Source organism: Cyprinodon tularosa, unplaced genomic scaffold, assembly GCF_016077235.1.
Source record: "Cyprinodon tularosa strain WSP-4 unplaced genomic scaffold, ASM1607723v1 ctg35, whole genome shotgun sequence".
NCBI classification, from domain to species: domain Eukaryota; kingdom Metazoa; phylum Chordata; class Actinopteri; order Cyprinodontiformes; family Cyprinodontidae; genus Cyprinodon; species Cyprinodon tularosa.
In genome coordinates, this window is record NW_024039063.1 from 197,844 (window position 1) to 218,528 (window position 20,685).

The 20,685-nt window shown below is 38.5% G+C and overlaps 1 protein-coding gene across 1 annotated transcript; it reads right to left on the reverse strand.

Annotated features, from left to right (window-relative positions):
• Positions 1-331: 331 nt before the first annotated feature.
• zmat3 (zinc finger, matrin-type 3) lies at positions 332-16,217 on the reverse strand. Its single transcript, XM_038295064.1, has 6 exons — positions 16,039-16,217; positions 8,297-9,036; positions 7,635-7,772; positions 7,032-7,198; positions 6,824-6,927; positions 332-1,857 (listed from the first exon to the last, which is right to left on the reverse strand). The coding sequence occupies exons 1-6, from the start codon at positions 16,160-16,162 to the stop codon at positions 1,649-1,651; spliced, it is 1,482 nt and encodes a 493-aa protein (XP_038150992.1). The 5' UTR covers positions 16,163-16,217; the 3' UTR covers positions 332-1,648.
• Between the last annotated feature and the right edge of the window lie 4,468 nt (positions 16,218-20,685).

Here is a 20,685-nt window from a genome sequence, read left to right on the forward strand (position 1 = left end):
TCAAAAATCTAAAGGATCTTTAATCTTAATTATGGCCTACACCACCATGAGGAAGTGAGTTGCATTAAAATCAATTTCTCATAACCTCCACAAAGAGATTAAGCCACAAATGGTCAGTATAGAGGCTGGTGCATCATAAAGAGCCTACAAATGGAAAGTTTAACGGAAGAAAAATAGTTGGTGAACTACCAGAGCTGGAGTCTTCTTCATGTCACTTACATGTACCCAGGGCATGATCTACAACTATCTGATTGACTAAGGTAAGCCATGACTGAACCAGGCACAGCATCAGCACCATCTAATTGAAATGGTAAAAATGAAGATATCTTATCAAACAAAATTAAGATTAGTATCTGATTTGGAAATCAAGCTTGTATACTCTGGAGAATAATGAAGATAAAAAGGATCAAACCTGATTTTACTAATGAGTGACATTTTAACAGTCATTGATGATCTAGAGAAATGCTGGTGTTTCTTCAATGGGTTTAATGAAAGGCCACTGTGTAACTTTTGGCCACTAGGGGCACTAGACCTGTAACTGCCTGTATTTTGCTTCTACTAAACATCGAAAAAAATAAAGATGACTGTATACTAGGAGTAAAGTAACTTACCAGTCTAATATTAAAGTTGAGAAAAGAGAATCAGTTTTATCTCCAACTTCTTTCAGTCTCTTGTTTTTCCTCTTGCACGATCCCTTTCACGTTTTCTCTTTTTAGCCTCCACGGAAAGTTTAAACTTTTTCCTTGCCTCATCTATGACAGGTAGTCAAGCAGGCAGAAAAATAATATAGCAAAAACCTTAGCTTCATGATGATTTAAGAGCCTGTGGCTGTAAAGCGATACGTTCTTCCAGGTCACATGACCTGGCCAACGACAGTGCATCTTCTCCCAACGTACATAGGCGGTATTTCAAGAGGGAAGCCCCGCTCATAGCATTGATAGTGTCAAGTACTGTATATTGGCCTGAGGAACCATTTAAAAATAACTCATATGCGTCAACTCTTTAGGTCACAAAGTCTGCGCTGTGCCTTTAAGTCCAAAGCCAAAGCAGAAGCTACTAGGAAACTCTTAAAAGATATGCCTCTCTCTGTTCAAAAAGCTTTATGGCGACGATGGTTTCATCTTTCAATTGGACTCCGTACCACAGTGCCAAAAGTACCAACATTTGCTCTAATGACCATTGTATCAGGGTGCTTGACTAACAGACAAATTGGCCTGATCCAAACCTCATAGAGAATCTACAATATTGTTGGGACAAGGATGAGAAACCCCAGTCCTCAATCAGACGAAATGAATCACCCTGAGCTTCTCTGTGTGTTATCAATCGATCGAATGTCTGAGTTCTACTGTTTAAATTAAACAGATTAAAATAGTTTACAGTTTTGATGATATTTAAATTTACTGAGATGCTCCAACGCTTCCTAGATAAAAGGTTTTTTTTTGAACTGGACTCTCTTGTTAAGAGACAAAAACATCCTAAATTCAAGAAAACACTGATTTAGCTATTTACTGCTAACCTTGTATGTCATAACAACTTGATCAACTATTTGAGATGCAGTTTTTCAAATGATCTTTTCTAGATTTGATGTTTGAATCATATGCGAGGTGATCTGCCATACAGAAGATCTTTACTCCAGTTCTCGACTGTCTTAGCTGTACCCGAGGTTCTCCATCTCATGGCGGTATCTCAGCTCGGACACTTTGGCTTTGTGCTGCTTGCTCTCCAGATGCTGCCTGAAGTCTGTTTCCTGCTCGGCACCACAGTTGCACATTGAGCAGTAGAACTGCCCACTGGGAGTCACGCACATGGCCAAATCCCTGGGGATGCGCTGCCTTGGTCTCGGGTTATAGTACGGCCCTGGGGGTAGAATGAGCATATTAAGTGGATAATTCACTTGAGATTTACATAATGTGAAAACTTGAGGGACAATAGCATCCAGGCTAAAATATGTTCAACCTAAACAGAGGTGTCAAAAGTATTAATATTCATTACTCCATTAGAAGTATAAATACTGTTGTTTAAAAACACTTTTGTTTAGTTAGAGTATCAACTTAAGCTTTTTACAACAGTAAAAGTGTACAACGGTAATTTTTAAAAGTACTTTAAGTATAAAAGTAAAAGTAATACACAATAAAATGTTAGAAACTGATGCTTTATTACTTATTCTGCACTACCCTACTAAAGTAACATTGTTCTACAAATTTGAATGATTACCTTCCTTATACTTAATTTTCTTATTTTTTATAACTAATGGCAAAAGAGTTACATTTAACTTTGCATCATCTTGAAAATTTTATTTTGGTCGGTGTCAAATATCAAGTTGGTGCAGTAAAGAGTCCAACCACAGAGCAATTCCTTTTTAAGATTAAACACATTATTTTAAAGGTTTTTATTTTTATTTCTTTTTACCAGCAGGTCATAATTAAAATTAGCTTAAAAGAAACAAAACTAACGACTTTAATTTTATAAAATGCAAGGAGTAGAAAGTGGACAGCTGCAAAAAGAAAAAAAAATGTAAGGAGTAGAAGTAAAAAGTTGTCTAAACAATAATGACTCCACTAAAGGATAGCCAAAATTTATTTTTAAGTAAAGTAACAAAGTATTTGTACTTTGTTACTTGACACCTCTTAGCCTGCATTAAAAGTTTTCCTCATAGTTCTTATATCTATATTTTAGCCCTTAGTCTTACTTCAAAACTGGAAGTAAGAAACTTTTGAATTATTGACTGACATTGACTACACTAGAAGCAAACAATTTCTATTCTAATTACAATGGATCTGTTATGGTTGGAAAGCCTCAAGTTAAGTTAGGGATCTAAGCCCATGCAGGAAAGGGAACCTGGCTGTAAAGCATGAGTGTTTTCATGCGTCAAGTGGAGCGTGGAATCGGATAGCAGCTGTTCGGGAGTTTCTTACCCTTTTTTTCTGGAACTCAAACTAGAGAATACAGAAGAGAAAACTGGAAGTTGTTTCTTTCTGAACTTCTAAAAAATAAAAGGGTGGATTCAACTTGAGACTAAATCTGAGCATCTGTCATCTGCACAGTTGCTCAGATTTAAAAGAATCCCTAAACTTTGGGTACTCTCAGGGTCAACACATTCCTTACAATCAGAATCAAGTTTATTGCCAAGTAGGTTTCGACTAACAAGGAATTCAACAAAGTAGATATAGACAGAATACAGAATCTATAGCTATATACCATATAAAACATACAATATACCAGATATAGTATATAGCTATGTATTATTATTATTATGCAGTTGTGAAAATATAAATATTATACCAACCTTGTTTTCTTTAATATCTTGTTCTAAAGGTACATTGCCCGAAAAATAAATGAACATAAAAATGGAAAACAGACGTACCTATAAAAGAGTAAATCGTTTCAAATCTGTCCTTTTGTTTCAGTATGACTGATTGATTCCGTGTGCTGACTAGAGCCATTATTAAAAGCTTGAGCAAAATGCAAATATGAGTTTTATAAGAATATTTTATTTAAAAATAAATTATTTGAAGTTCATTTGTTGAAACTTTGGATCAGTGCTGCAAATAAGGTTGTAATAAGCTGTCATGCATGTACTTCTCATATATCAGGTATATCTGCTAACATATTTGACAGCTGCTCTTTCCTACTACCTCCAAAGTAAATTGGCAAACTAATAAAAAAATAAGATTTCTAAAAGGGACCAATATACATTTGGCTGTTTTTGGGAGATCAAAAAAAATGTTTACATCTAGAAAAGGACAGTAGCTCTATATGGTGAATAATCTCTAATTGTCAATCTGTTTTATCATGACTTATTCAATCATTTCACCTGCAACAAAGGAGCTATTTGTTGAAAAGTCACAAAACCCATTCCGTGTTCTCTAGACTTGACTATTTCTGCTTTTAGTAAAGTTCAAGACACATAGAACCAGGTTTAAAAATAGACTAAGAAAGAAAGCAGAATGAGTCACTTGTTCTTATAAAATGACCCTCTTCGGTGCACAGAAAGAGCTCAAAGACATCTTACAGGGATGGTACACGGGACAAAAGAGAGTTGTTTGTTCATTTGATTGTGGAAAGCTGCAGAAAAAGGCCAGAAAGACACAGAAAAGGTGCCACAAAGCAGCCACACTTAAAAGGACAGCTATTTTAGGATATGTCCATTAAGAGAATAAAAAAAAAGAACGCTGACAAAAGCAGATCATTGGGGCGAGAGAGAGAGAGAGAGATAGGAAGAGCAATCAACATTTTATTGTCACCTATTTTTTAATCCTTTGTTGATTTTCTAATGACTTCCGCTGTGAAAATAGTTAAGTCTGACACAGCGAGAAGGACATGTTGACGTAAGCAGAAGGTCTGACGTTACTTATGCTGTATCTGTTTTCACTCACACACGCACACAAAAAGGGGAAAACAGACACTGTGAAGCTTTTTCTCCACAAGATGTTACCTTATAGGTTACCAGACGTCACTTTACAGAAAGCAGATACGACCATCGAAGGCTGCTGAAGATAGCCTCTAATTGCACGCCAAACATCTTTCTTTAAAAACACTCTTTGAACAAACCTTTACATCTGAGAGAGACCTCTTCAGTGTTAAGTGGTTTCTGTTTTTTATTATAAGGCACTTTCTGTTGTTGACTGAAATCAGCAGATTTAAAATCTCTCTCTCTCTCTTTGCCTCAAGGGAATTTGCAAACATCCTTTCAGCCTGGAAAGATTACAGTCATCTTCTGAAAAAAATGTTGGTATATAAATAAAAATAAGACTTTATATGCCATGGATGCATCATATTCTCAGAAATGTTATTTGCAATTACAGGCGGAAACAACTATTGCATGATGGGCAGACTAATCATACAACAATCAACATCACCCAATTAGAGAACATTAATAAGATTTAAAAAAAAATCCATTGGACTTTGTTTCCAAGTTTGAAGACGTGTCACTTCCCATCTGGACGTTTTTTCAATTCAAAATGTCAGAATTAGCGTTGAGGTTGAGGCTTTATAGAGTGAACCAAAACAAAGCCTTTTATTGGCTTAGAAAACATGCAAATTTAACCTGAAGAATAAGTCTGCCCATTAGCAATGGGCAGGCTTTCGGGTTCTTTGTTAGCCTGCAATACCCAATACTGGTCTATGCCTCTAAAAGGGGGTTGTTAGGGGGAATTGTTGACGTGGCTGAACAGGCGAGATGTTCTGGTCCCATGTATGGGGGTGGAGGTTGCGATGATGGCGGGAAGGAATCAACTCTATCACTGCATTTTAGGTTTTTGAAAGCTGAAACCTGAGTAACATAGATGGCCTCCTTCACACCCCTCTCAAACCACCTGTCTTGGGTCACCTGGTCTGGGGGTTGGTCTTTACGATACACTAGTCTCTGTTTAAGGGTCTTGTTTGGTTTGAAATGTACTGGGATTTCGTGTTTGGAGAAAATCCTCTTGAGTTTTTCACAGACTTCAGCAAAATATTGGATGGCGATGTTTTTATGTTGCAACTTCTCCTATATTATTTCCCCTGCTTGGGGTAGGTTTATATATTTGACATCCCTCAGAATAACCATCATCTCTTATGCACTCTTCTTTTACATCACAGGTTTTCTCTGAGATTTACATATGAGGATGGAGATTGCCACTGATGATGATTTCAATCCTGTATGTTAAACAATCTCAGTATTGATTTTGCTATATGTTTTGGAAATTCTTGGAATGTTGAAGCTATGGCTTCTGAAAAAGGCCAAAAGGCTTTTAAAAATCTCAGAATATTAAGAAGGATCCATTTTGTGATGCATTTTAACATGATTTCCAATGCCTTATAGGAAATAAAAAGATCCATAACATCATGGGCTTAAGATGTACAATATTTGCTTAGAAAGAGGTTAAGAGCTTAAGCCGGGCATACACTGTGCGATATTTTCAACCATTGCATGCTGCAACAGCTCACAATGTACAACGATGCTCTGATGCAATCTACCTGCTCACACTCTAGGTCTAAAAACCACATCGGATTTAGCTCCGCAGTGAGATGCAGCTACTTTAGCTTTAACTTTAGGGTTTGTTGAGATCAATCCACATTTAAAAAGGTAAACATGGTTCATTATTTACATTTAACATATATTTCAACATTGCTAAAAAAACACTTAATTTTTTTTGTTTCAGACTTGTAATTTGACTTGAGAGTTACTGGTTTTATCTTGTGACTCGACGCAGGACTTGAGGCTTGCAAAACAGTGACTTGGACCCATCTCTGGTTCATCCTTAGTGAAGCTCACAGTTCCAGTTTGATCATAGACAAAAGAGGATCTCATGAGACATGCAATGATATGACACCTTAAGCAGATAGCTGGCAAATGCTTTTATGAAACATGTTTCTGTCAGAAACGATGCCTTGACTAGATTGGATCAACCCTTTCCATTTATAAAAACGTATATTTCCTCATAAAGAAGGCATATTTTTTTTAAATGATATCTTTCACTGGAATAGGAAATAAAAGTTCAATGTTATAATCACCAAGTCGAAACTTTGCAAATGAAGTAAAAGATTAATCGATTTGAAGTTGTTCATTCACATTTTCCAGGGGAGGCAAATGTTTGTGCTGGTTATGGATGAGCTTATTTTCCTAGTACTATCTGCTGACAAACTGCTCCTAAATGAAAATAATTTATAGGTGTTTTTGTAGAGTTTAACTTTGTTGACCGATGAAATATGAGTGGACAAAAACTCCTCTGTTAGGTTATTCTTATTTCTATACACAAATGCAGCACCTTCTTTTGCTGTAAAATTGCTTTATCCAGAAATACAGCTGAATTTATCGTTTAGTTCTAGTCTAATTTCTTACCTGGCATGGCGGCAGGTAACTGTGGGCTGCGGCGGTTTTTCACCAGTCGGTACTCACTGCCATCTTTCCGATTTTTTCTCTGGGCTACTTCATTGCTGCCATCCCTGTAACTCTCAAAGATTAAAACTCCTTTCAGACAAAGGTTTAAACATGTATACACCATAGAAAAATCTGCTGCAGACAAAATATTACTCCACCCTGAACCCACATGTTATTGCAGTTCTGCTGGGCCTCAGCCAGTCGTAGCTTCTTGGCATGGTTTTTTCCCTGGTAGTGGGCCTGTGCGACTGCCAGGGAGCTGAAGGAGGCGTCACATAGTTTACAATAGTCGTTTTCTGTTGCCAGGATGACCCGGGGCGCCCCTTTATACAGCGCCTGCAAACATTATACAAAGCATTGCACTGTTTGTGGAGAGAGGAGTTAGGGAACAAACACATAACCGAAACAAGAAAGGAACATTCAGTTCCACTGAGAAGAAGAAAAAATATATCTCTCTTAGTCAATCTGTCTGTTTTTCAAAATATATACCAATGAACATTCATAATTAATGACTGGAATGACTGGTTGAAGCAGATACTCCAAATGGGCATTTTCAAATAAAGAGAAGGAGACATGATCTGATCTACCCAGGCTTAATGATAAATATATAAACTGAAAAGAACATGTGTCCCCTAATAAGTAACTGTAGCTGCCTCGCACCTCCTCAAAGGAAACAGTCTCAGTCAGCAGAGTGGCCGCCTCCGCAGTAAAACACCCACCTCCTCAGTTTAAACAGGTAAGTTAGTGCAGAAATGATGTAGCTTGGCTTAACCTGTCTGCCTCCATCACCATCACTGGCTCCAGAACCGAGGCTCTGACCGGCTCCCTCTGGGGCTTCTGGTATCCTGATGGCAGGTGGCTGCTGACTGCCAGCGTAGAAATTTCTCAACTTTTTGCCGTGGTTCTTTCCCTTGATGAAAAGATACAAAGCTTAGTATTTTAGTCTCCCTGTATTACATACATGCATCAGACATTTTATTAGGTATAAATGTTTAAATACTTGTTAAAAGTAGAAATGACACAGCCAATCATATGGAGGCAGTTCAATACATTAAGGCATCTAAACTAAGTTGAGATAACTTGCTAACTATACTTCTCCCGCAATAATAATGCACCACGTCACGAAGCTAAAATAATGGTTTCAAGAGGGCAACAAGTTCTTTCAACAATCACAAAATCCACACTCACTGTATCTTAATCTAACAGAGCACCTCTTGGACGTAGTGGAACAATAGATTGTAATCACAGATGTGAAACTAACAAACCTAATGCTGACCATGATGTTATCTTTGAATAATGGGCCAAATCTATACAGAGTGTTAGACCCTTAAAGGAGGCATATCCAAAGGGAAGATGTGGTCTAGCATAGGGTACATAATAAAGTGGTCGCCAAGTGTATGGGTCGGTAATGTGGGATTGTGTTTTTTACCTCACCTGGTAGTGAGCTTGTGCCTGCTGAGGAGAGTTGAGTGTAACGTTGCAGAGTTTACAGTAAAGTGGTTTGCACAGTTCTTCCAGGCCTAGAGAATCCTCCTGCTCCTCCATCCCCAGAGAGGAGCCCTCATCCTTGGGCGGTTCACTGGCAGGAGCTGCTTGGCCCGGTAGAGGTCCACATAGGTAGTTGGATACTGGTGCTTGATTGGGAACTAGTCCTGGTGGCCTTTGAGTCCTTTGTGACGGATCGGGGTCTGGAGCAGGGGGTGAGGACAGGGAGCTGGGAGGGAGCGGAAAGCGGCTGGGTGCTGGTGCAACTACAGGTGGAGGGATCAGTGCTTGAGCTGGGGTGAGATGTGGATGTCCTAAAGTTTGGGTGAGGTCCATAGTTGGAGGTACAAGGGGTTGTGTGGGATCTACAGTTGGAGGGACTAGAGTGTGTGCCATCGGTGGAGGGCCCAGCTGCTGGGCTTGGGGCATTGGTGGAGCTAAGGTGTGTGGCGGAGTAATGGATGGAGGCCTTAGTGTGTGAGCAGTAGGTATTTGTGGGGGCCCTAAACTCTGAGAAGGAGCCAGTGTTGGGGGTCCAATTGGTTGAGTAGGGGCAATGGGTGGTGGGCCAAGGGGTTGTGTAGGTGCCATAGGTGGAGGTCCTAAATGGTGCAGGGAGTCCATGTAATGGAAGGGCTGTTGAGGATGACTGAAAAAACTCAGAGGAGGCTTCAACATGGCGTCTGGACCTGTGGGCATAAAATAAAACACAATATGAGGCAGCCCAGAGGACATAAATAAACATTGTTTTTATAAACTTTTTCAGGACTGCAATGAATAACTAAGAAGGCATTTAAGGTTTCCTGATCATCTGTTAAAAATTTTTGAGGAGTTTTCACACTTTTGGAATGCACCATTATGTAGTTGTGCTTTTGTTGAAAAATAAACATGTAACCTTGATGAGACACGAGAGTTCCTTTCAAGAACAATCATTTAAAATCCAGATATCCACTTTCTTTCAGCTGAAAAAGAGAGCAGTGGCTGTAAAGTGAGATGATAAACACTGTTAACACGGAACTTGCTAAGCACTTAATATTTCTACTGAGAGTAGGCTAGTATGCTGATGTTATCATTTGGCTCTGATTCATGGTATTCAGCCTTTTACTAGATGCTGTACTGACTGGGATCTATGTTGCTTTGGCATCTAAAATCACAAAGAAGACTATCAAATACTTTTGATTTTATGAATTCAACAAACTCACAGCAGAAATAAAAGAGACTTTCAGTGAAAACCAGGTATTTAACCACAGTTTACAAAAAAGCATTTAGTCATTTTATTTGAATCAAATAATCATGCTAAACCTCTCCAGGTTTAGACCAATTTTTCTAATAAAAAAAAAAAAACATGTCTAATGTTTTCTTCTAATAGAAATTTATATATTTTATGATCAGTTATTTAAGAAAAGCTGGCATCATGAGTTAAATGGCCACACCTCCAAAAATTTTAAGATACCTAACAGTACCATGAATGTTTAGAATAGTTACCTGCAAGCATAAACAATATGATAATATCCAACCATTATATTATTTGAAATGAAAAATACAGTTTTATGTCTCATAGATACATATGTTTTTTTGTGTGAAATGTGTGACTCACCACTAGAAAAGAAGCAGAAGACCTTGTGAAGATTGTGGCTAAAAGCCATTATTCACAGGGAACTCAGACAGGAAAGCTTCTTTACAACTTAAGTTACACCCAATCCAATGTATAGTTTGCACACTTTGGTCTAAAATAATGTAAAATTCTGGTTTCAATTCAATTAAACTATTGATCAAAAAGCATTGATCTTAATTGGTACCATAATTAAATCATATATTTTAAACTAAACAAAAACTGTTCTGATATTAGATTAAAAGGATTCTAAATGTATTACTTGCATTTAGCATGTAAATTTTCGACAAACATACGATGATTACAGATGGGAGCTATACATTAAAGCCCAGAGGCAGAAAGGATGAAGAGAGCTGAGTGAACAGAAACACATTCTTGGACAGAGCTCGGAGCTTCACACTTCAGTGGGCATCAGGAAGCTCAGGCTGAACATGCAGCGCCTGCAGTCAAGCATACAGGACATCAGACACACACACACTGCAAACTCTGCTTTAATTTGTATTCCCACTCATGTTTTGAGGGTTGAATTGTCACTGACTCTGTGTCTGTGTGTTTGAGGTGGGGGGTTGTGTGTCTAAAACTAGATTCTCAGGTCAGTATAGGCAAATAGCTGTATCCACTTTGTTGGACTCTCATCTGAAAATCTGATTGAACGCCCATTAGCAGTTAATCTGAGACCCAAAATTATACCCTGGGGTGTTTGAGTTTCCAAGTGCTCCCTGTCTGTCTCTCTGTCCAAAGTGTCCAGCTGTCTGTCTGTCATGCAGTCCTGCTGATCTAAGGAGAAAGGTATGGTGGACAAGGCTCTGACCTTACAATTAGTCATATAAACCGCAAGATGAAAGAGACATACACCCAACAAATCCAGAACGACAAGAGGAGCAGCATTTAAATCCGCTTAACTCTTTATTGATATTGTGAGTTCTGTTTTCCCTATGTTAAAATATGTTTATTAATGTCTTTGGGAGGTATCAAGGTTGATTTATTTTTAGTAAACTCTAAATAGAAGGAATAATCTGCCACACAAAACATTTTAGTCCAGTTCTTTAACTCAAAAAGCAGGTTTAGGCAGCTAGGAAATATTTTTATTGCTTATAAAGTTCACATTAAGATCAGACATTTTGATCAAGTTGCATAACTGATCAAGTGTTGATCAAGGTGCACAAATATTCTTCCATGGCTGCCATTTTGCACAATGTAAAGGCCTAAACAAATGTCACAGAGTCTCTGTAACAGGACTATTTGGAAGAGTAGGTTGGCAAAAATAATGCTGTGTAAAATACAGTCAGGGAGCTGTATCAATCCCTTTCGGTTGCACGAGAGTTTAAGTTTGCTTATTTGGGATTGCTTTAGCTTTTTATCTGCTAAGTAGGCAGTGCATGTCCAAAGACTCATAAAGTTAATGAAGAAAGTAATGTTTAAAATCAATGCAATCTTCTTAGGTGCATAAGAGTGCACACCCACCTAAATCTGTGATGTTTAGTCTGATTACTTCTGCCTTTGGACTCCAAATAAAGTAGAGCAGCTCTGGTACCCTATGCCCAACATTTTTTTAGTGTAATTTCATGGCAAAAGCAAAATAGCTTTCAAAGCATCAGAGGAACCTTATTGTATCACTACGGAGAAGGAAACAAAGAATTGGAGTGGCCCTGAGACTACAGAATGAACATATTGTTAGGTGGAGGAAAAATGGGGTGTGGGGCTCGTCCTGAGTGGATCTGTTCTCAATGTCTTCTTAGGTTTGGAGCAGTCATTCAGGGGTGTGCTTACCTTGCAAGCAAGATAAATTGTCGCAAGATTTGTGAATTCACAAACGCCCAAAAATACATCTTGCAGGGAGCCAAAAGATGAATTAGTCAGGATACAGAAATGTTTCAGATCAATGAAATGCAGAGACGTGCATGATATCAAAACATTGAACAGTGGCAGAAAGCTAAAGCCAAACAAGATGGCTGCAGCCGTTTTAGCTTTATATTTCAAAAAAGAGAAAAGGGATACAACTTGATCATGGGAAAGATGTTTGTGCATTCCTTCTTGACTGGATTTGGTAAGAGTCTGATCTATCAGTAACTCCGCTAGTTGTGAAAGAAATCGACAATGTGATATGTCACAACTGCTACTGGGGCCGTGATTGGCTAAAAGCCTGATATGGGAGGCAGGTGCCACTTGGTGATTTACCCAATCAGTTCAAAGGATTGTACTGAATGTCCCTCACTTTTGCTGACACTTTCCAACTGAGCTTTTCCAGATGGATACTGTGCAGAATTTAAATTGAGCTACACCTATCAATCTGGCTTATGCCCACTTAGGGGTATGCCCCTGTGGGGAGAAGATTCATAGCTGTATTATCAATTGAGAGATGCTTGATCACTGTCTACTGGTTATGGGTGGCCATGCAAGTGCTCTTTAGTTTTGTCATATTGAGCCCTGGTCTGCCGCCCACCCTGATCACCTCAGGCCATGTGAGGCCTATTCCCTCCCTTGCACACTCCATCCTGGTGGCTGGTGTCTTTGCCTGTCATTGCATTGGTGGTTCTCATCATCGATGGCTGGGTGAATACATGGGTGACAGGTGCTTGGGAGGTGCACCCGGAGCTCTCCTGCAGGAGAGGGTGCAGTTTTACCTGCAATGGTCCTTCTGTGGTTCCTGTGGTCTTGGGGACTTGTGGATGCCTAGGAAACAGTGTCTGCTTTGGATTCTAGGGGGCAGATTTGTGCCTCCTAACGCCTGCTATTTAATATTCTTTTGAAGAAACTTTGTTTATATACGCATACTCCCAAGTGTTCAAATTCAGGTGCTGTTAAACACATAATACCTACAGACACACAGCATTTAGAACTGTGGTCGCCACAAAATACATCTTCTCAATTTTTACTTTTCATTAAGATTCTAATGCTCCACTGCTCCCAAAGCAAGTTTGTTTAGCTTGTCCTTGGCACACAGACAACAATTATGAGTGCTACAGGACATGTAAAATACACCAAAAAAACGGTTCAAAAAACTCTAAATGATACAGCAACAATATAAAAACTCAGAGATTATCAGTATGTCTTATTACAAGCAGGAATGTCTCAGCAGTCTAAACCTTCAGTTGAATTGAACTCTTGAGATCTCTATCCCAACATTTGTAATATGATTCCCTTTCATCCCAGACTACACTGTTAAATCTAAACACAAACTGCAGTCTAACTGGGGCAATCAATGTTACTTTTATCAATTCAACTAACCACATATATACATGTATAGGGTAGATACCTTGCAGTATGTTACCTCTTGAGGTTAAAATCAATAGTTCTCCTGATACACAATAAGCCTTCTTCTTCATTTTTAGTTTCATATATTGTTGGATTCTGATGGCTGATTCTCTGATCTATTTATTATATAGGAAAATTGTTACTTCATTTTAATGGATTTTTAATTATAAAAGTTTGCTCCAGCAGAGGAAATTCCTTAGTCATTGTTTAGAAATTATGTTAAAAAGGGCTTCAGGAGAGATATCATGGGCAAAAATGGAGATAATTCCTGTCTTCCAATAGAACTCATGCACCTTGAGAATCTCCTAATTTTTGTCAAGTGTAAAATCAAAAATTTCTATCTATCTTAATGAGATTGTATTCAACAAAACAACACATACTGCATAATTGGAAAGTAGATGGAAATAACACATGGTTTTGAAATAAAACCACGTTTCTCAAAAGTGTGCCGTTCCATTTGCTGGCTGGATTTTGATTGGGCCTTACAACGCATAGGAATTGTTTGATTAAACCCTCCTATTGTAGCTACGGCTGTTTTTTGAGGGTTGTTCTGTAGCTGGAAGGTGCACCTTGCCACTTTGTTAACAGCATTTTGCAGACTCTAACACATTTTCTTTGAGGAGGATGCTCTATGATTTTCCACTCATTTTCTCATAAACTCTCTCCGACCCTTTTTTTCAGCTATACTGCTAGAAAGAAGCATTCTAATACCGTTCAAACTTCCCTATGTTTACCTGTTTATGGTCATGCTTATGAATTCTTCAAAGTTATTAAAAAAACAGACACATTTCAGTTAAGCACATGCTTATTTTCTCTTCTTTATAAATTATTTCTGAGATTGGCTATTTGAAACCTGAATCTGACAATTTTATACTCCACCTGTTTTTTTTTGTTTTTGTTTTTTTTTTGCTTATCACATAAAATCTTGATAAGCTATATCAAATTGTGCGGTGGTATCATTAGAAACTGAAAGGGGTAGTGTATACTGGGTACTGTGGGGCAGGGTTGGCCTAGTGGTTAGAGCAGTTCGCTTGTGCTCTGAGAAGGTTGCAAGTACCCGGGTCGATCCCCATAGCCTACAGTCTGGGTTCCTAAGCAAGACCCTTAACCCCAAAGTGCTCCCTGGTCGCCACACAATGGCAGCCCACTGCTTCCTAAGGGGATGCGTTAAATGCAGAGGCGAATTTCTCCACTGTGGGTTAATTAGGGAATTTACAATACATTACATTATACATTATAATATAATTTAAATGCTGCTAATCTTTCTTTGTAAAAGTTATACATTAGTAAAACACTCAGTTGTCTGTTTCATAGCTTTAAACCCTTGCGCACCGTAAGTGTTATGTGAGCTAGATAGGTCAAGGTTAGCTTTTCCACATTTGAACTTAAGGGTGTGTATTGACTGTATGCAAGCAAACACAGCACAATCAGTGTTCCTGGCTGCAGAAGAGTACTGTATAAATATTCACCATTTTGACTTTGCAGGCTGAGTGACAGTACAATCTCTTCAGCATGTCAAAAAACAGGATTACATAGAGCCTGATTCAAATGCATCTTTCATCCTTCACGTCTCCTGATCTTTTTTGTTCTCATACCGTTAAAAGAAGCTGTTGAAGATGGGGGAAAAAAAGCACAAAAAACCTTGATGTTATTTCAGAAGTTTCATCACTTGTCAGGCTTTTCAGCTCAACTCAGGAGTTTATAGCTTGCTGGTTGAGTGCCCAGAAACAAAACACTAGAACAATATCTTTAAACCTTTTTTAATTTCCCTGTCTCCTCTGAGAATCTTTAAATAGGCCAAGTGTTCACTTCTCTTGAGTTTCTTTTGTAGGTACTGTGTTGTGTCACATCAATTATGGAGTGATAGGAAGCACATGCCCCTTTGCACTAATTCCATCTGCATTGCTGAGCTCTGGAAAAGCATATTTTACTGCAATCTCCACATATGTCCCACCGTACTGATGTTAGTAAAGTCAATCTCTTTCTGATCTTAAATAACTAATCTTGTATTCTCTTCTTTTACATCTGTCAGGGGTTTCTTTGCAACTTACTTTAAAATAAATTGAGAAGCTTTCCCCTTTAAGTGCTCTGGGCCCTACCTGCATCGGCTGTGCATTATGCTTGTATTGCATTGTACATTGATTATTTAATACCACCCTACATATAGAAACTAGCTCTTGACACATGCTTTAGAAGAACTGGAAGTCCTATACATAAAAAAACAGTAGATTGGATGATGTCTTGTATCCCCCTTTGCAGATTAGTTAATATAAATTTAAATGCAAAAGATTTTTTGGCTTAAATAAATCATTTACAATTAAATCACATAAACAATGGATTTATTAATCTTACTCAGTTAAAAGGATCAGTGCTGCAGCATGACACATTTGGCCTGATGTTCCTGAAGCCCCTCAGGAAGGGGTACTGTGGAGCCTACGCAGGTGTATTAAGAGACACTTTCATTATAAATGTGACATGTCATCTGTGCAGATCAAGGAGTGTAGATGCAAGATGTTTTTCTTCTTCTAATTTTTGTGACTTTTGATGCAAATACTTTCTCTAGACCCATGCTGCATTGCAAGACAACCACAGATTTTGCAGCGCATCTTGCTTGGTGCTCAGAACGTTGGCTGGTGCACCGCAGCAACATCACATAAAACATGACAGGAGCGCCAGGGCGACCCCCTCTTAACACCCACCCACCTCTGAACCATCTGCAATCAACTCACGCTGGGTTGTCCGTTTCTTGCATAATAAAGGAAGATACTTTTTCCACGTCATTTTAATAGGAGCCCCCCCCCTAATATGACAAGCCTCACCTTACCTGGCAATCGTGCAGGATAATGGCTGCTGTCACTGTAGCTGACAGGCTGTGAAGTGTAGTTTCTGCAGTATTCTGCGCTCTGGTAGTATGCAGCATCCCCGCTCCTGAGCTGCAGCGCCATCATCGCCCGAACATCCCTCTGCCAACTTCTCCCCGAAAAACCGGGCGGTCAGACTGGATGACAGTCGCAACCAGGGCGCATACACCGCGGCTCCACCGGAGGGGGAGCCCAACGAAAAGAACTAATTCGGAGAACACACGCATGCTAATTATCATCATGTGCATCGCTACATTTGTTTTATTAAATTTCGTATCTACGCCATAATTTTTTGAGAAGGTTATTTCATTTTTGCGGGCTAGTTTTTGATTACTCAAATGCAACCAGAGCTTAACCAGCATCCCTATTTCTATTTGGTACAGTCCATTTCCGATGCTTCTGCTGCTTCTTTGCATGGGTGGTAATCCTGACACATTGGATAAATATGCTACACCTCTGTGGTGAACTCAAGCCACCCGAGCTGGCAAATAATAACTAAATCATTCTCAGATCAGCATTTGGTGATGATAAATGAGTCATATTAAGAAAACACTATCAAATGGGCTATAGATAGATAGATAGATAGATAGATAGATAGATAGATAGATAGATAGATAGATAGATAGATAGATAGATAGATAGACAGACAGACAGACAGACAGACAGACAGACAGACAGACAGACAGACAGACAGACAGACAGACAGACAGACAGACAGACAGACAGACAGACAGACAGACAGATTGAACACCCACACTAAAATTAATACTTTCTACAAAAGCCTTTGTTTGCAAATTAGTTGCATGCTTTGCTCAGATGTGATTTTGGCCACTTCTTCGACACAGACGGTCTTCAAATCGTGGGCCTGTTCTAGGAACGCTATTCTTAAATTATTTCCATAAACTTTCTATTGGTTTCAATGGAGGTGATTGGCTGCACCGTTCTAGCAACTTTATTTTATTTCGTTGAGACCAACGGAGAGTTTCCTTGGTTGTGTGTTTGGGGTTAATTTCTTGCTGAAATGTCCACCCATGTGTCATCTGTATCTTTCTGGTGGATGGCAGTAGATTTTTTTCTATCAAGATCGTCTCAGTACATTTTTCCGTTCATCTTTCTTTCGATTATTTGAAGTTGCCTGTACCAGGCTCAAAACAGAAGGATCCAGTATTCAAAAGCAGACAAACAGTTAGATTTCACAAAACTAGGCAGAATAATCCAGAGGACAAAGCCAAAAACAATGTTGGTGATGTACTCAGTTGTCTGAGACAGGAGGTCAGAGATCTGGTGAGGTGCTGAGGAAGAATCCAGGACGGAGTCTGGTCACTGTTTCAGGTATGATACACAAACAGGCAGAGATCCAGCAGGAGTCAGAAGACAGGTCAGGCAAACAGGCTCAGAGGTTGAGAGGCAGAACATGTCAGGATTAGGTAATCAGAATGCAGGAACGCTATAATTAGTCTTACCAACAGCTCGGAATAATCTGGAACTGATTACTGGTTTGAAGGGGGATTAAATAGAGACTAATGCAGGTGGGTAATGAGAATGGGGCGACTAATGCAGGTGGGTAATGAGAATGGGGCGGAGCTAAGTAGGCTGTGAAATGAGTAATCAGACCAGGCATCAGTGCCAAGATCTTGACAATATGCTGAAAAAACGCCCCACACCATGATGTTCCCACCTCCAAACTTCACTGTTGGTATTGTGTGTTTGGGGTGATGTGCAGTGCAGTTTCACCTCCATATACAACATGTATTGGGGCATCCAAAGAGATAAATTATGGCATCCAAAGAGATAAATTTTAGTCTCATCTGACCTGGTATTTCACAGGCTTGTCTTAATGTTGTGCAGCAAACTTTAAATTAGCGTAAACATGTTTTTTCTTCAGCAATGGGGTCTTGCCTGATGAACGTGCATACAGGCCATGGCGGCTGAGTGCATTACTTATTGTTTGGTACTTGGACAATTTTTCTGATATGTTTTTTAACTCCTCTGTCAGAAATCTTGCGAGGAGCACCTGGTCGTGGTCGATTTATGGTGAAAAATTTTGTTTTCTCTTCTGGATTATGGCCTTAATATGCTCACTGGAACATGCAGAAGTTTAGAAATCCTTTCTGTTACTAATACCATCATTATAGTTTGCAATAAAGTCTTTACTTTTACCCACCATGAGATGTTTCTTGTGTGATACCAGAGACAACTTTTTATAGGCCATCATTTGGGACTGATCCAGCTGCTATTAATTTGCACTGACAAGGAAGGGGCAGGATTTCTTTCTAATTACTGAGAGATTTTGGCAGGTGTCTTGACTTTCCGTGCCTTTTTGCACCTCCCTTACTTTACGTGTTCCATTATTTTTCACTGTGCCATTCCAGGTTATTTATACATAACTTAATCTATGGTTTGATTTCTTTGTATGTGTGGATTCCATGGGTTGTTATATCAATAACACCTCTAGAAATATATTTATTGAGAAAAATGAGTTGTGTTTAATACTTATGACACCCGCTGTAGATTGATTGATGTTCAATAGAAGAATTAGGTCATATAAATATTAGGTTACCTGTTCTACGATGTCCCTAAATGAACCAATCAGTAGCTTTTGGAAGATACCTTATTTATAAAATGTATGCTGTAGTGTTTTGTTTATTTTATCTAATCTTTCAAAGTGATTTTTCAAGGTCAAATTCATAACACTTTAATTTCTATAACACTTCATTTCAATTTTCTTCTCAATGTATCTACCTCTTGGGTAATTTTACACTATTTTTTGTCTCGTTTTGATCATTTCAGATGTGATTTCAGATTATCACATTAGTTTATGATGACAATGACTTTGTAGAAACTCTTAATACTTACTTTGATTATAAAACTCATTTTGTTATGTGGGTGCAAATGTAAACTATATCAGATGAAAGAAACTTAAGAGTTAATGGCCACAATTTCTCATTTAATGAGTTGGGGTTTATACTTTTCTTTGTCTCCTGTTTACAGAGACACCAATAAAATTAGCTCTTTTCCATATGGCTGATCTGTACTGTAAGCGTATCCACAGCTGTGCCATTTTGTGTATCTGCTCTGTTTTTGTAAACTTCCTAAAGATGGCTGCAAACGTGAAGACTAAATCCAAGAAATTGCTGCTACATGCTGCAGGTGGAGTTATTGCTGCAAAGTGTTAAAGAAAAATGATTATTTTTAGACTTTAATACAGTTAATCTTATGGCATGTGTAAAAGGTATGTTGTATACTCTCCTTTTCTCATATTTCTTATTTTGAACAAGTTTGTGAAGATAACCTTTCCTTGAACCAGATTACTAAATTTAAGTTTGTTCCTGAAAATTTATGGTGAGGCCCCCCGCATTCCACAAGCTGTCTGTGAGAGCTTATCTTGTGTTTTATGACTTTAGGAATTCTAGATGCCAGGACAAGCTTTCCGCCTTTTCTTGTTAAAACAAAGAAGCAAATGACCCCAGATGTTTGCAGTAAATAAGGGGAAGCCCTAGCAGTGTCAGAGATGGCGTTTGGTTGGAGGACCGAGGGCCAGCCCCTTTTTGAATGGATTAGATACAAGAGGATAAAGCTTTCTAAATAGAAGAAAAAGATCAGATTTGCCCTTGCAACTCTCCAAAGATGTCTCTGTACTCTTTGCTTTCTTTCCTCCTATGTCAGGTAATGGAATGTATGTCTCTGTTGTTCTGCAGTTTCTGGTGTAGGTTTGTGCATTGTCTTATTTCTAAAGTGTATGCATTGTCTTATATTGGATTAAACTCTGTAATTCTGTGACGTCAACACGCAATGTTGGTTTTATTACCAAACGCAGCTCGCCGAGTGGACCTGGGGAAGGGAAGAATCAGAAGCCAATCTTTTTCCAACGTTAACTATGTTAGAATATTTTCTTCCTTTACAAAAGTCAATGGATCAGTGTTGGTTTCTGGGTGCCAATAATTTAGCATATTGAACTGAATATAAATCGGATGGTTTGCAAGCTGGGTTGAATCAGAATGTATACATTGATGTAAGTGATGTTGAATCTGTCTATATGACTGGTTTGAAATAATGTTTTTTTAATGTTATTTCTTATTTAAATATTTTACTTTTTTGGTAAGCTATTTTTTTTTAGGAATCTGTGCAATGATAAGAAAACTGAAACCAACAGACAGTTGTTACGTTTTGCCTGATTAGTATATGTTGGATAAGATGTGGGGCCTCTTCTCGGGAGGCCCTTGGTTGTCCTGCAAGGGTGGGTTCATTCAGTTATCTGCCAAAGCTGATATGTCACATCATAATACAAGCCTTTTCTGAATATTCATTTCATTTAACAAACTGGGTGTGAAAAGTTTATTTACACAAAGTCACAAAGTTCTTTAAAGCAAAAAATACTAATTCAATTAAATTTCAATTCAATTTATTTATATAGCGCCAATTTAAAACAGATGCCATCTCAGGGAACTTTACAGAGACAATTGCACCAGATCATTCAGTCAGATTGGTAAAAAAGTTTAGACCTAAGGACAACCAACTGAATGTATTGAATTATTGACTTGCAAGATACATCCCTCTGGATGAGCATGTGGTGACAATAGATATTCACTTGCATTTTGTCGTTAACTCTA